At 39.2% G+C, this 17,268-nt stretch overlaps 1 protein-coding gene across 3 annotated transcripts in view; it reads right to left on the reverse strand.

The window, feature by feature from the left end:
- TTC23 (tetratricopeptide repeat domain 23) overlaps positions 1–17,268 on the reverse strand; it is an 83,322-nt gene that overhangs the window by 40,858 nt on the left and 25,196 nt on the right. For all 3 annotated transcript variants that reach the window (XM_032469397.1, XM_006181669.3, XM_014556696.2), the window contains exon 6: positions 3,315–3,492. In XM_032469397.1, coding sequence (XP_032325288.1) covers positions 3,315–3,492 — 178 coding nt within the window. The remainder of the gene's footprint in view (positions 1–3,314; positions 3,493–17,268) is intronic.

The following is a 17,268-nucleotide window of genomic DNA, read 5'->3' on the forward strand; positions in this document are numbered from 1 at the left end:
TTTCTTTCTTTCTTTCTTTCTTTCCTTCCTTCCCCTTCCTTCCTTCCTTCCTTCCTTCCTTCCTTCCTTCTTTTTTTTTTTTGAGAAGTTAAATGACCTGTATAATCAAACAACTGGTAATCAGACCAGTCTGGACTCTAACTCAGGTCTTCTGATTTCAAATCCAATGCTATTTTGATGTTACAAAGCTTTCTCTTTAATAATCTTAGTTGAATATTTATTTAAACACTGTCTAATCTTTATTAACGTCAAGTACATAACAATAAAAGTCACTTATCAAACTTCGGGAGTATTACAAAAATGAGTGAATTCCTCCATAACCTGGATATAGAGAAATCCTCCCTAGACATAAAATGTAAGTATAATAAAAGACTGAACACTTGAAACCAAATTCATTAATCAGCTGAAGGTCAAAAGAGCAAATGCCTGAGGTTTCTGGAGAAGGAGTTCTGTTTCAAGACTGGAAAATAGAGATCTTACCTGTTTTTAGCTGGCCTGCTTACCCAATGGATTTTGGATTTGTCAGGCCCCACAATTGTGTGAGCCAGTTGATCTCTTTCTACGTATGTATATATCCTATTGTTTCTGCTTCTCTGGAGAACACTGACTGACACATTCACAGAGGAATCTTTTAATGATAAAGTAGAACAGCAGCTAATGGATGCCAACTCTAGGTGACTTCAGGTAAAGACGGTAGAGTGTGCAATGGTGAAAAGCTGAAAGCATCTCCTCCAAGATCAGGAAGGAGACAAAAATGCCACTTTTATTCAACATAGTTTCAGAAGTCCTAGCCACAGCAATCAGAGAAGAAAAAGAAATAAAAGGAATCCAAATTGGAAACGAAGAACTAAAAGTGTCACTGTTTGCAGATGATATGATACTATACATAGAAAATCCTAAGGACGCCACCAGAAAACTACTAGAGCTCATCGATGAATTGGTAAAGTTGTAAGATACAATATTAATATACAGAAATCTTACATTTCTATTCACTAACAAAGAAATATCATAAAGAGAAATTAAGGAAACAATCCCATTTACCATCGCATCAGAGAGAATAAAGTTCCTAGGAACAAATCTACCTAGGGAGGCAAAAGACCTGTACTCCAAAAACTACAAGACACTGATGAAAGAAATTGAAGATGACATAAATAGACGGAAAGATATATTATGTTCCTGAACTGGACAAATTAGTATCATTAAAATGGCCATACTATCCGAGGCAATATACAGATTCAATGCAATTCTTATCAAGTTACCAATGGCATTTTTCACAGAACAGGAACAAAAAAACCTTTTAATCTGTGTGGAAACGCAAAAGACCCTGAATAGCCAAAACAATCTGGAGAAAGAATAACGAAGCTGGAGCAATCATGCTCCCTGACTTCAGATTATACCACAAAGCTACAGTAATCAAAACAGTATGGTACTGGCACAAAAAGAGACACACAGATCATTGGGACAGGATTGAAAGCCCAGAAATAAACCCATGCACTTAAGGTCAATTAATCTACAACAAAGACAGTAAAGCTATATAATGGAGAAAAGATAGTTGCTGCAATAAGTGGTGCTAGAAAAACTAGACAGTTACATGTAAAAGAATGAAATTAGAACATTCTCTAACCATATACAAAAATAAACTTAAAATGGATTAAAGACCTAAATATAAGACCAGATATTATAAAATTCCTAGAGGAAAACATAGGCAGAACACTCTTTGACATGAATCACAGCAATATTTTTTGGCTCCATCTCCTAGAGTAAAGGAAATAAAAGCAAAAATAAGCAAATGGGACCTGATTAGACTTTTAAAGCTTTTGCACAGAAAAGGAAACCATAAACAAAATGAAAAGACAACCTACAGGATGGGAGAAAATATTTGCAAATGAAAAGACCAACAAGGGATTAATTTCCAAAATATATAAACAGTTCATATAGCTCAATTTAAACAAACAAACAAACAATTTAAAAATGGGAAGAAGACCTAAAATTTCATTTCTCCAAAGAAGACACAGATAGCCAACTGGCACGTTGAAAGATGCTCAGCATTGCTAGTTATTAGAGAAATGCAAATCAAAACTACAATGAGGTATCACCTCACACCAGTCAGAATGGCCATCATTAAAAAGTCTACAAATAACAAATGCTGGAGAGGGTATGGAGAAAAGGGAACCCTTCTACACTGTTTGTGGGAGTGTAAATTGGTGCAGCCACTATGGAGAACAGTAGGGAGGTTCTTTAAAAAAACTAAAAATAGAGTTACCCTATGATCCAACAATCCCACTTCTGGTATATATCCATACAACTATAAGTTGAAAAGATACATGAACCCCAATGTTCATAGCAGCCAATTTACAATAGCCAAGACATGGAAGCAACCTAAATGTCCATCAAAAGATGAATGGATAAATAAGATATGGTATATATACCCAATGGAATATTACTCAACTATAAAGAAGAATGAAATAATGGCATTTGCAGCAACATGGATGTGCTTAGAGGTCATCATATGAAGTGAAGTAAGTCAGACAGAGAAAGACATATATCATATGATATCATTTATATGTGGGATCTTAAAAAATGATACAAATGAACTTATTTGCAAACAGAAATAGACTCACAGACATAGAAAACAAACCTATAGTTAGCAGAGGGAAAGAGGGGGGAGGGATAAATCAGAGGAGTTTGGGATTAACATATACACACTATTATATATAAAATAGATAAACAACAAGGACCTAACTGTATAGAACAGGGAACTATTTTCAATATCTTGTAATAACCTATAATGGAAAAGAATCTGAAAAAGAATATTTATATATATGTATATGTATAATTGAAACACTTTGCTGTACACTTAAAACTAACAGAATGTTGTAAGTCAACTATACTCCAGTTTTAAAAAAACAATAAAACAAAACCAAAAACTAGTTTTAAAAAAAAGATTGTCGAGTGTGATAGAAAAGAACCCTAATCAATTTGATAACATAAACTCTAAACAGATAAACATTAAAGAATAAAGAAATATTGTCTGGGAAACAAGACTTAAATTATGAACCTCCTATGAGAAAAGCTACCCTCAGGGAATCTTAGCTGTCTGTGGAACATGCACCAGTAACAGGGACCAGTATCCCGCACTCACCCACCTTGGCCAGCTATATGGAGATATCTGCTGACCTTCTACTCCAGGCCAAGGGTCCCACTTACCTAAAGCAAATAACAAAGCCAGGTATTCTCAGAGCTGCTATTCCACTTGTATCTGTGAAAAGCAGTGGCTCACAACAGCTTTGGTGGCCAGTACGTTGCCAGCTTACCTGTACAAAGTGGTTGATGGCTGCTTCGTGAAATCCCAGGGCTTGTTCTACGCCTGCCAGTTCCCTCAATACTGGTACACACTCAAGACTTTTTTTGCCTTTACTGATCTCAGTATATTCTAAAGCTTCTTGGTAGTGGGGCAGAGCTTCTTTGGATTTCTTCTGACCTTGATATACCCTAAAAAAACCAAGGGGATTATTTTAAAAATAATTAAAATAGAAAATACTCAAAATATAGATGGTCTGGTAGTTAGGCCAGTTGTGCAGTTTCGTTTCCTAGTCAGCTAAGCCTTTCTTTCCTCCAAGGAGCAGCAGGGCACAGTGGTCAAGAGGATAGATTTTGGGATAATCAAGAAGGTTCAAATCCTGGCTCCACCACTTACTAGATGTATGATCTTCAAGTCGCTTGACAGCTTTTCCACTTGTAAGTTAAAAGTAATAACAGTGCCTAGTTCACTGGGTTATTATAAAGATTTAAATTCGTTAATATTCATAAAAAGCACCTAGAACCGTCTCTGATTCATAGTAAGTGCTGCATAGGTGTTGGTTCAAAAAATATAAAATACTGAAACAACAGTAATAAGAAAAGAGGCCAAGATGCTGATAACTGATCTGTTGAGAAATTATAGAAATTTCCCAGTTTGGTGAGGGTGTGACGCACTCTCCTTAACTGTTGGGAAAAGTATAATTTGGGCACAAACTTTTCTATATCAAAATTATATGTATATATGTACACACATATTTTTGCTAATTGTAATTTTAGTAGTTTATCTTGAAGAAATACTCTGGCAAGGAAATAAGATAAAATATATATATAAGAATGTTTACCTTAGCATGCTTTGTATTAGTGGAGAATATAAAGCACCAATATGTGATCATCCAAGCCGGTTACAGTAAGTATGTCTACACTTGTGGAAGGCCGTGTAGCCATTAAGGTGAATGTTGATTTGTATTTATCAACATAGAAGCATATCCACTATATTTTCTTCAGCAAAAAAAGGCAGACTACAAAAATACTTTGTATAATCTTATGTATATGAAAATTTTATAACCTAATCTATATGTACACATATGCATACTGAGATATCTAAATGTCACTAAAATGTTAGCAATAGTTAACAACAGCAATAGTTAAGGAGTTGGTTCTGAATGATTTTACTCTTCTTGTTCATGCTTTATAAATTGCCCAAACTTTCTTCTATAAAAATATACTACTTTTACCTTAGAAAAATGTTAATTTAAAAATTATAAGTGAAGGTGGCCATGGGAAAATATTCTTGTATCTTCTTGGAATAAGACTCTCTCATATAGAAAAAGTATCTCTATATATTATTCAGCAAACACAAAGCAGACATGTAAAAACAATTTTCTCCAAAATACTTGTGAAGACTATTAGAAACTTTTTTTGCATGGAAAATTTTTATGTACAAAATTCATGATGGAAGATATCAACCCTTCCTAAGTTGCCCTCCACCTCAGAATCTTTACTACAAAAAGCCCTTACAATCCCCAAATTACCCAAAAGCTGAGACACAAATTACCCAATAACTGGGACACCACAAAAATAGGTCTTGTTTTCAACTCAATTGTAAAAAACGAATAAGCAGACACTTCAATTAGGTAGAGTCGGAAGACCAGAAGGGGGCACTCTCCTGCCCTGCGATGACAACAGAGCCCAACAGGAAGAAGAAAGACTCCTCTTCTTTCCTGTAACTCAGCCAATGAAAAGCCAGGGACTCTGTGTACTATTGCTCTCCCAAATCCTTTTCCCCTCTATAAAAGCATTCTCTTTCCCTTGCTGTGTGGGCACTTGCACGTGGCTCACCTTGGTTGCAGACCCCAAGCTGAAATTTTCTGCTGACCTGAAATGAACCTATTTATTTACTCGTCTGGAGAAATAACTGGCAGCCTATTTGTTTTAGGTCAACATAATCATTGGATATTTTTCACAACCATCTTTGCTCTCTAATAAATTTCAAAGGAATTGACTGATAGAAGTAGACATACTTTTCAGAACTGTGGTTCAGATGGTCATAATGAAATAAAATGCTCACTTAGATGAATAGGTTATGAACTGGGACATCTTCTATAATTGTAAAGAGGTTTAAAAACACAAGAAGAGGTCAGGGATATGTTCCTGGATCAAGCAGGATCCAGGCTGTAACTTACAGCAACTCTAATCTTAGAAAGGAAGAGAATTATTAGGTGACCTAGTAATACCAAACTTGCCTTCTAACTCTTAATGAACTTAGAATGCAGTGGGCAATGGTCAGCTTTGTATGATAATATGTTTTTTTTGAAGAGAAAACCCACTAGCATCTTTAGTGATAGAAAGAAGGTTTGAAACGTCTGGTTAGTAGCAAATCACTTTGACAAAGAATTAGATTCCTGGTAGACAAAGATTACATAATTGAACAAAGGCCTATGGCCTGTGGGCCAAATCTACTCACTGTCTGTTTTTGTAAATAAAGTTTTATTGACCCAGGCAGGGCCACTTGTTTACACATTGTCTCTGGCTGCTTTTGCACTACAATGGCAGACCTGCAACAGATCCTACAGAGCCTGAAATATTTACTGTCTGGATGTTTACAGAAAAAGTTTGTAAACCAACGTCTTGTCTAGGATCTAGAGGCAGTCACATACTTTCAAAATGACTTCAGATTTTTTTCTACCTAATTTAGCCTAGAGAACACAGATAGTACCATAGACATTTGAGCAAAGGAAAAAAGAATTCATCTTCTTCCTTTCTCATGTTCATAATGATGAAGAGTGTGCCAAGGAAGCTAAAGAAAAGGTCCTTTGTTTCCCAGGCTGCTTGAAAAAGTCATAGAAGAGTAATAAAGCCAATACAAATGCCAAGATGATTTCATTTGGGCAATAACTTTAAAAGAAAGCAATATTCAAAGCTTAGTAATCAAGTTCATAAATGAGAAAAAATAGAAAAGTAAACAACAACAGGCATAAGTGAATTCATCTATCAACAGTGCTTCCTTTCCTGAGACAGGACACTAAAGGAAAGAATTTGGGGGTGGGGGGTGGGTTGTGATGATGGATACGAGGGCTAACCTGTAACCATCTACCAACCATCTTAGCCAGAAGCACAGCATCTCTCTCCAAGCTAAGACCACAGCATCTTTTTAGGTGTCAAAAAGTCATCCTTCAAATACCTGACTCTCAGAGAAAATTTTATAGGAAAGACGACAGTATGAGAGGCAAGGCACTCAGTTACAAGAACTACAACAGAAGTAGAAAACCCAAACTGTGGCTTGAGCATCCTTACTTATTAGGCCACACAACCTTGGGCAAGAACAAAATGTCTCTGAACCTTGGTTTCCTCATCTGAAAACTGGTGTCCAATAGGGTTGCTGTGAGAACCAATTAAGATGTCTGAAAGTGCTTTGCAAACTGAAGTGAGCCACACAGATTGATGTTAAACGCCTATACAGTCATAACTTTTACTCCTTCCCCTCCCAGCCTGTAGTCCCTCTGGAACTGAGCAGCACCGTTTCAGGCTGTTCTCATGTTGAAATGGGCTCAGCTGTGGTTTCAGCTTCTTCCCACCCACCCACATAAGATTTTGGCAAATCCAAATAATAGGCAGAATCAGTCAAACTCATGTGCAGTTGAGGTAGGCATTTTCTTATACTACTGGGCTTTTTAAAGAACTGAGAATAATTTATTATAAGATCAATACATATTCATCATTAAAAGTAAGAAAAGATAGATATAAAAAAGTTAAAATATATAATTACAATATCCAAAGATGACTGCTATACACCTTGATATGTACCCTTCCAGATGATTTTCTGTGCAGGTTTTAAAATGATCATAATGTTGTTTTTTTTTTAAAATAATGTTTTAGAACCTGCTACTTCCAGTTAATCATATGTTCAAATGTGGCAGTGAATGCTATAATATCACTTTTAGTGACTGAGTGGTGTCATATAAGGTTTGATTGACCACTCGTCTTCAAAAATATTATTTAGGATGCATAAAAAATGGTTTGTGGAAAATTTTGACAAACCATTTCTGATGAGGGACTTGTATCCAGAATACATAAAGAACTACAACAATAATAAAAAGATAAATAACACAATTTAAAAATGAGCAAAGGATCTGATCAGTCATTTCTCTGAAGAGGACGCACAAGTGGTTGATAAGGACGTAGAGACATTCATCAGCTTAGTCATCGAGGAAACGCAAATCAAAACTGCAGTGAGATACTACTTCACAGCCACTAGGATGGTGGCTAAAACAATAATGATTTTTAAAAAGATAATGAAAGGGTTGGCAAGGATGTGGAGAAACTGGAACCCTTATACACTGCTGGTGGGAATGTAAAATGGTGCAGCTACTTTGGAAAACAGTGTCAGTTTCTCAGAATTTTAAACATAGAATTACTAAGTGACCTAGCAATTCCACTCTTAGGTGTATACCTGAAAGAAATGACAACGTACATCCACATAAAGCCTTGTGCATGTTCATAACAGCACTATTCATAAGAGCCAAAAAGTGGAAAGAATCCAAATGTCCACCAACCGAAAAGTGAACGAATAAAATGTGGTATACCCGCACAATACAATGCTATTCAGTCATAAAAAAGAAGGAAGGATTGATAAATGTTGCAACATGGATGAATCTTGAAAAAGGTATGTTAAGTGAAAGAGGCCAGCCACAAAAGACCACACATTCTATGGTTCCATTTACACGAAGTGTCTCTAACAGGCAAATCCACACAGACAGAAAGTAGACTAGTAGTTGTTAGGGGCTGGGAGAACTTGAGAGTGGGGAGAGATTGTTAATGGAATGAAAATGGTGTAAAATCTATTGTGGTGATAGTTGCATACTAAAACCCATCAAACTGTATAATTTAATGGGTGAACCGTATGGTATGTGAATTATATACCTAAATAAATCTGTTATTTATATATATATACAAATATATACATATTTACAGACTTTTATATATATATATTTAACTCTGTAAACATTTAGAAGCAAAAGTAAATATAGATGAGACTAAGTAATAGCCATTAACTTAATCGTTTTTGTTTAAACACATAACTGCAATAATAATTATTAAACAAAAATCAAAATATTTTTAATGTCAATATCATCTGCGAGCCAATTATACTTCCTAACTTACTCATTTAAAGCAGGTCAGAAAAAGACGTGTGCTTTGGCTCTAAATTGGTCCTGCATCATTGGATGATCCCACTCATCTGTTTTAGGGAAGGAGCTTAGGAGAGCAGAAAACGTTGTGGGTCCTCCTGCATCTGACACTCAACACAGTGGGCATTCCCAACAGGGTGTCATAAATCAGGCTGGGACACTGAGCCACTGGTCTCTCACCTCCCAGAGCTGTGGGGATGTCTCCTGATGAGCTCTGAGGCCTGCAACTCTCCCAGGGAATGCCTAGGTCTATGAAAAGTGTAATCTGAATGAGAAAGCAGGAAATTCATAGCGCGAAAAGCCATCCAAAGATACTTTCAATGGAATATTCAGGCAAATCATCTACACTATAAATTTAAATGTTGATATATCTCGTATCATGACCCCTGGAGAACACAGATGTGGAAGCACCTAGAAATGGGCAATAAACCCAGTCTTTTCCCTTCAGCTGATTAATTCAAGTCAATACACTGTGGTTAAGGAAATTAGCCCGAGGACTAGTGAGTTACAGAAGAAAGGTAAATTCAGTGCAGTTCCCAATTTTACCCAGACTGACAGAATTAACAGTGTGACAAAGAGGGGCTGGAACAGAAGGGCCAACCCTCCAGCCCAGAGCTGAGTGACACACACGAGGCCATCTGGGGGATGGTTTCGGAGTCCTGGTCCAACACTAAACACCTCAAACTCTTGCCTGCAGGACCTGACTCTGTACCAGACGTCTGCTCCTTCCTCGGTGCCTAAATCCTGGTGGACACCTGCCCAAGGGGCAAGTGGAAGTTTCAGTCCAGCCCATGCTCTGCTGATCGAACTCTGACTGGATACAAGGCTGTGTCCACCTGGAGGAAGGGAGCCATCTTTCTAATTCTCACAAAGGATCCGTCCACTCACCCAGCTGTGTGCAAGGTGAGAGGTGGCAGTGGCCCTGCTGGGACCCTAGTTTCCCTGGACTTGATGATTTCAGATGGAAACCTTCCCATTTGGCTCCTCTGATACCAATTCCCCTTCAGCCCAATTGTGTCACGTCTACCTTTCCTCTGGTCCTTCGATCAGGAATGTTCTTTCTCTCTTCCATCTCTGCCTGGCAAACTGCCATTTATCGTTCTAGCATTCCTCTTCTAGTTTTAACTTAGCCAGCTCCTCCTTTATGGAGCCTTCCCTAAGAGGGCTGGGACTAGAGTGGGACCAGTGAGACATCCAGGACACACCATTTAAGGAGGCACTCACTCTCAGGCAAGTGCAGGGTTGGCACCCAAGAGGAAGCACCTCCTTAAATGGGGTGGCCTGGGCACCTGGTGTCTTCATCCTAATGCTGGCTCTGTTCCCTGACATCCCAGGCTGGGATGAACACCTGACTATGCTCCCACAGAACTGTGAACCTCCCTGCTCAGGAAGCATCTCTCATATTGACTATAACTGTCTGGGGACTTGGCACCAATCCCTCCAGTATGGGGCTCAGGGAAGGCAGGGTCCAAGGCTACTGCATTCACTGTGGCATCTCCAGCGCCGTGCAGTGTCCGACACATAGTGGGAGCTTGGTGTCTTATGGAAGGAGGGAGATGGGGGAGGTGAGGAGGGAGGAAGGAAGGGACGACCTGCAGATCCATCGGCCTTAAGACTTTGAAGCTATGGTTTATACCTTAATTTTCATAGATTGCAGAATAAATTTTAGGGAAAGAAATTCTTTAAGAGAGGAACATATTTTCACATTGATTTGGTAGCAAAGAAATTACAGACTACTGCTCTAAGGGTTGGAGAAATTATTGAAATTTTATAAAAGGTGGAATAAAAGAAACCTTGTTAGAATCTTTTAGAGGTTGAATTGTGTCCACCCCCCATCCCAAATTCATAAGTTCTCCCACTCAGTACCTCAACAAGTGACTTTATTTGGAAATAGCATTACAGATGTAATTAGTAATATTAAGAAAATGTCATACTGGACAATATGACTGGTATCCTTAGGAGAAATTTGGACACAGAGACACACATGGGGAGAATGTCACATGAACATCAAGGCAGAGGTTGGGGTGATGCAGCTATAGGACAAGGAACACCCAAGGTTGCCAGTACACCACCGGAAGCTAGGAGAGAGGCTGTGGGACATTGTCCCCTCATTGCCCCCAGAAGGGACCAACACCGCCTGCACATTCACCTCAGACATCCAGCCTCCAGAACTGTGAGAGAATAACTCTGTTGTTTAAGCTGCCCAATTGGTAGTACTTTGTTAGGGCAGCCCTAAAAAACTAGGGCACAACTCCTGCTCGCTGACTCTGGGCTCAGAGATTTTCCATCCATCAGCACCCTACCAGAGGAACACTGGCTGTATTCACCCAGGACAGCTATTCAGATATAGAAGCACCGATTTTTCTTTTTTAAATCACACTTGGTAGCTGTCCATTACTTCCCTGCCTGGAAATTTAATTGGAGTATCTGCTAAGACGGAGCCCTGGAAGCAGACAAGTTTAGCAGGAACAAACACGTGGCTTTCACGGACCATAGTTTTGCCCTTGCTACAAAAATGGCTGCTTGAGGGCATAGACCTCATGAAACCAGTGATACCCAACAAGCTGTCGGCAGGAAGCCCAGCCCCGAAGGGAGGCAGTCACACGGAAAGCATCCATACATGATGGTGACCTGGTACCGTTCTGAACTCTCTAAATTTAAAAAATTTTTGTCAGCCTATTATTGGCCTCACCTTTCAAACCCTACTGAATTCTTCAGACTGAGTCTTTCCCCTGTGGCTGAAACTATTTACTTCTTCATTTAAGTTATCCAAAGGAAAAAAAAATTAGATCTCTTACACTCTGTACACAAAATTTGCAAGTGACTCAGAGACCTAAATTTAAAAAGCAAAACTTTGATATGTTTGAGAGAAAATGTAAGGAAAAATAACTGTTGGGATAGGGAGGAACTTCTTAAATAAGATATAAAAAGTACAAATCAGAATGAAAGAGGCAGGTTAATTTGGGTCACATTAGAAATAAAAACTCCTGTGCATCAAAATTCATCATAAAGAAAGTGAAAAGGCAAACTACACATTGGGGATACATATGATATATGTAACCAGACATAACCTGTTGCCAGAAATACCAAAAATGTCTATAAGTTAGTAAGAGAAATACAAACAGCCCAGTTAAAAAATAAGTAAAAGATATGAATAGACATTTCACAGAACAGGATTTCCGAATGTCCAGCAGATGGATGAAAAGATGTCAAACTTCAGTATCAAGGAAATGCAATTATAGAAACTATACGATTGGCAAAGATAAAAAATTTGACAACATTGGGTATTGACAAGGGAGTGGAGTAATGGGAATTTACATATCCTGCTGGTGAGAGTATAAACTGGTGGAAAGCATTTGGCCAGCCCAGTAAAGCTGACGATGTGGATACTTGTCAATCAAGCAATTCTGCTCCTGGGCATATGCCTCAGAGATAATCTTGCACATGTGCCTGAAGAGACAGTACCAAAATGATCATGCAGTGTTTATAATAGTGAAAAATTGGAAGCGATTTACAAGTTCACCCTCATGAGAATATAATTAAATAAAATTAAAGTCAGGCAGATTAAACATAATTTGGAGGTTTAAAATGCAGAGACTAGAGCTACATGTATCAGCTGACGTGGATACATCTCAAAAATAGAAAGGCAATGGGGGAAAAAGCAAGCTAAGGAAACATACATATGGGATTAAAAAATGAAAAATAATACTGTGTATTTTTAAACGGCTACATATGTATACATTCAGAGGAATGAAAACCGTTAAACTCAAGACAACAATTGCTTGTAACATGCGGAGAAGAAAACAGGATTGGGAAGAATGCATTAACAGGCTTCCATTGGTCTGAAATGCTCTGTTTTGAAGCCTGGTAGTGTGTCTGCATAACAGTATCTACAGTTTCATGTGAGATAGTTGGTTAAAGAGATGAACAAACACACCACCCTATTGTTTAGTGTGGGCAGAGAATGGGGAGCTTCCCCCCTCATCCTTTGAAGCTGCTGTTGCGTGCTATTCCAGGGTCCTGGCACTAACCAGCCAGAAATGGAGACGGTGAAGCTAACACAATCTACAGCGAGACTCCCAGAGCTCAATGAGGGTACACGGTTCACATAAAAGAAGAGCCAAAACAGAAAATACGATTACTTTAGCTTCACAATATATTTAATAAAAAGGGAACCGAGGGAGAACTACATCAGGAAATAACTCAATTACAGCCTTACCTCCATTTCCAACTCATTTCGAGCATCACTCAATTTCAGGCAATCTTGTCTGTCTCCATTTGCTCGTAAGTAATATGTGGGAGAGCAGCGTTTTCTCTGTTCCCCTCCCACCCACCTGCCGGGGACGCTCTGAGGATTGATTATCTAGTGTGCCCATAATGTGTTCGCGTAGCTCTAGGAAACACACTAGACAGATGAAAAGATAAGAGAATTCTGAACAACACAATGTGGCAGTACGTTGATTTGGCAGGTCCACAGCTTAAACCACAGCATATTTTATTGAATGAAAATACATCCACAGTAATTCTACAGAGCACAAGACAAGAAACTATCTCATTTCAGATGAGCTTCAGAAGATCCCGCAGGGATGGAGACTCATTCTAACCTGCAACAAACAAATGCAGTCTCCCCCGGCATCACTAAGGCAGTAGAGGGCTTCCTTTTGAAAGCTCTAGAATTTGGCATGAATATTGAGAACCAGTAAAAAAAAGCAGAGGCTTTGTGGGAATGTTGCTGGTGAGACATCAAAACCTGAAAGGTGACAAGTAGGATTGTCTAGAGTCAAAGTGAGAAAAGGTTTACATCTGGGCGTGTCTCCACCACGCAGCACAGACAGGTAAAGGCTGCGCTCTGCAGAGTGAGCGCTCGATTCCGCCCTAGCCAGTGCGATCCGTGCCACGCTGAGGAGCGTGGGCACCAGAGGGTGACAGACCTGGCTCTGCTCTGTCACTTCCCAGCTGTGCGACCCTGGGAAACGACCTCACTTCTCTCAGCCTCAGTTGCTTTGTTTGAAAACGGGAATACAAAGTCCTCCCCACCTCACAGGGAGGACTGCAGATTAAATGGTGAGATGAGGTCTGAAAAACACGTAGCAAGAGCCTGACACAGAAGGGGTCAAGGATTGCTAGCTAGTGCGGTTGTTTAAAATCACTATTATTATGGACAGCTGTTCAAGGGAAATGTGTATTATAAGGATAGAGCGCTAAAAAAGGGAAAGACAAAAACGCAGTGTTCTAAAATAGTAAATCTCTATGAAGAAAATGAAAACACTAATTCAGAATGACACATGCACCCCAACGTTCTTAGCAGCACTATTTACAACAGCCAAGACATGGAAACAACCTAAGGGCCCATGAACAGATAAACGGATAAAGAAGATGTGGTGTACGTATATGATGGGATATTACTCAGCCATAAAAAGAATGAAATTCTGCCATTTGTAAGAACGTGGATGTACCTAGAGATTATTGCACTTAGTGAAATAAGTCAGACAGAGCAAGACGAATGCTCTGTGTTATCACTTACATGTGGAATCTAAAAAAATAAAATAATCGAATGACTATAATAAAACAGAAAAGAGTCACAGATACAGAGATCAGACTAGTGATTACCAGTGGAGAGAGGGAAGTGGGGAGGAGAAAGATAGGGGTATGGGATTAAGAGCTACATGTGTATAAAATAAATAAGCAACAAAGACATATTGTACAGCACAGGGAAAGATAGCCATTATTTTGCAATAACTTTAAATGGAGTACAATCTACAAAAATATTGAATCACTACATTGTACACTTGAAACTAATATAATGTTGTAAATCAACTATATTTCAATAAAAATAAAACAAAAATAGTAAAGCTTTAGAGGATTCAAGCAATAGAAAGCAAAGTATATGGAAGTTATCTGTGCCATGTGGTTTTCTGCTTCCCTGCATTAAAAAAAATTATTTAAAAAATCCAACTTTGTATAAGTTAAGGGAAGCTCTTCAATCACAGGAGGCTGAGATGAGGAAGAGTGTCAGGAAGAAACCACATGATCTCCTTCTTCTTTTAATAAGCATAAAGCCCTGCAGGCACCCCATGGGAGGAGCTGACATCTCCTCTGGAGAGCAGGGGGGCCTTTCCTGGGAACAGGAAAGGAAGAAGCTGGGCTTTGAGCACAGGAGCATCTGTCAGAGCCTTTACGCCCAAAGGAGAAAGGCAGAGAAAGGGATTCTTTAAAGAAACACGTCCACAGAGGTGCGACTAAGACACCAAGGACCTCCAGGTGATGGCATGAACTAGACAAATAAAATCTGAGTAGGGCAAGCAAAAGTTAGATTTATAGATTACCGACTGGACCAATTTAGGAAGAACTGGGGTAAAAGCAAAGGCTATTACTGAAGTATCAGAAATTCATAGTAAAAGCCACTGGGAATGCTGTATGGGGGAGCATACCAACTACGTAGAATTCCACCACCCTGATGTGGGGATGGCAGATGGATACAGACACTGTCCCACTTGCCACAGCTTTCTCCACTGTCTCTAGCCTCATCCACGAAATATGGGCTAAGAGACAAACCTCCCCCGTGTTCTTTCCTCTTTAGAAATCTTGCATTAGAATCACTTTCCAAGTCTTGTGAGTATAATGAATCTAGAGAAAGCAAGACAAAGAAACAAACTCAAGTTTAAAACATACATGTATATGTATTCATATACACATATATTCACATGCAGATAGGGATACACACATATCTACATACAGATACACATATATCTGATTTTTAGCTTAGGTGGCTCATAAGAGCAAAGACAGAAAACAAGACAAAACAAAACAGCCTTCTCAGGTCATAGGAAAAAAAAGGATAGGAAAGAATATTGCAAGCCAGGGACAGCCTTGAAGTAGAGAATCTTAATCTGTGATGTAGGTATTACATGCTTGAAAAATCAAACCATTTCCAGCATGAAATGGCAGAAAGGAAAATGCTCAATTAGATAGTAACAGTACTAACAGTCACTTTTTTATAGGCCTACCACGTACCCAGATGCTTTAATGTAGGGTCCACTGCATCATCACAATAGCCCTCTGGGGGCTGACTGTCCCGACCTTAACAGGAGAGGAGAGTGTGGGCCAGGCCCCAGGTCCTGCAGCTGGGAAGACTGGCTGCTGACGTGAACCCGGGGCTACCTAACTCTAAGGCCATATTGTCATATTCCTTAGAGATACCTGAAAGGTGTCCTGTTGCTGCTCCGAGGAGATTTTCCATGTCACAGGTGCACTCTAGAGTTAGTTCAGCAGAGCAAGTAAGGCCAGGCAAAGAGCTCTCTGGACAAGCTGTGGAGGACTCCAAAGATGACAAATCAAGCAGTTACAGAGAAAGCAGGGGCCCGGTCACATGTTCCAAAGCTGCAGTCTCCATAAGCCAACATCACATGCCCCATAGAAAGATTATTTTTTAAAATGTGTGTGTTCACGTGTGTGTGTGTGTGTATGTATACAATGGTGTACACCTGCATATAAGGAAAAAGACACCACCTGGCTCTGGTAATCTATTAGTAACCAAGCTAGAAAATAATCCTTAATACTAGAAAAAATTCACAGTGACTTTCTTGGCTACATTATTAAAAAAAAACAACTGCGCACATAGGAACACATGATTTGGACTCACTCTCCAAAGTTAATAAATAATTACTGAATGAAGTAGTGCTGGAACAAAGAAGGGCAGGTAGAAGGAATGAAACTTCAGGCCACAGTCAGGGATGGAAGGCACAGAGCATGAGTCACCCTGCAGCCGAAGGAGAAAAGAACTGGCCTGGCCTGATGGGCACCATAAAAGGCGAGGCAGGAGGAGGAAGAGGATGCAGTGAAAGATACCCTTTTAAGAGAAACATAAGCCCCGCGAGAGCTGCCTGAGAAATTATTCTGGCCTTCCACTTCCAAGACTTGGCAAAAGAAAAAGCCCTTGTGGTTGTGAGCATAACTGAAGAAAGGTACAAAACCAGAGCCTTGTTGCTTTCTAAAGCAGGTTGGTTTGGGCAACACAGTCACACTTCAACGAGGAAACAAAGTGACCGAATGAAAACCATGCAGTTTAAACATGAACGTTCCAATGACTATGTGACAGTGAAGAATCAGGATGGAAAGAAGCAGTAAAGTTTAAAGCAACTCCCTTAAACACAAAAGTAACTTTGTAGGACAGCTTGGAACATTTAACTTAAAGGCTTCTTAGATAGTCAGCGCATACGTGTACAAGGCCCGCCATCTGCTGGCAAGGCTTGGTACTGCTAATTTGGAAAGCACTCAGAGGAGGTGCTGGATTTTGGCAGAGGATAATTTACTCAATTTTGCAGCAAGTGCTCAACATTAAGAACTAGTAACATTAGTCAGGTCTCAACATATGCAACAAATATTAGATCCTGGACTTCATCTTTGTATATTTTCTGTTTTACAATATAAGATAGAATACCTACTTCTGGGCAGGAAGAAATTCTGGACTTGGTAGGCCCTGCCAGTCACTACTCTCTTCCTCCTCTGTTACATAAATGGGATTCTACAGTATGAATTCTTTTCAGCCTGGCTTCTTTCACAAACATTATATTTGTAGGAGTCATCCACCATGTTAAGCATAGGAGTAGTCTGATCATTTTGTTTGTGTGAACAGATCACAATTTTATCTACTCTACCTCTGAACAGTTGGATTGTTTCCATTCCTTGGCTATCAGAAATAATGTAGCTTTAGACACTCTTGGCTGTGTCTTTTGGTGAATATATGTATGCATTTCTGTTGAGTGTATATTTGGGAGCCATA

The sequence above is a fragment of the Camelus ferus genome, chromosome 27 (assembly GCF_009834535.1).
Source record: "Camelus ferus isolate YT-003-E chromosome 27, BCGSAC_Cfer_1.0, whole genome shotgun sequence".
NCBI lineage: Eukaryota > Metazoa > Chordata > Mammalia > Artiodactyla > Camelidae > Camelus > Camelus ferus.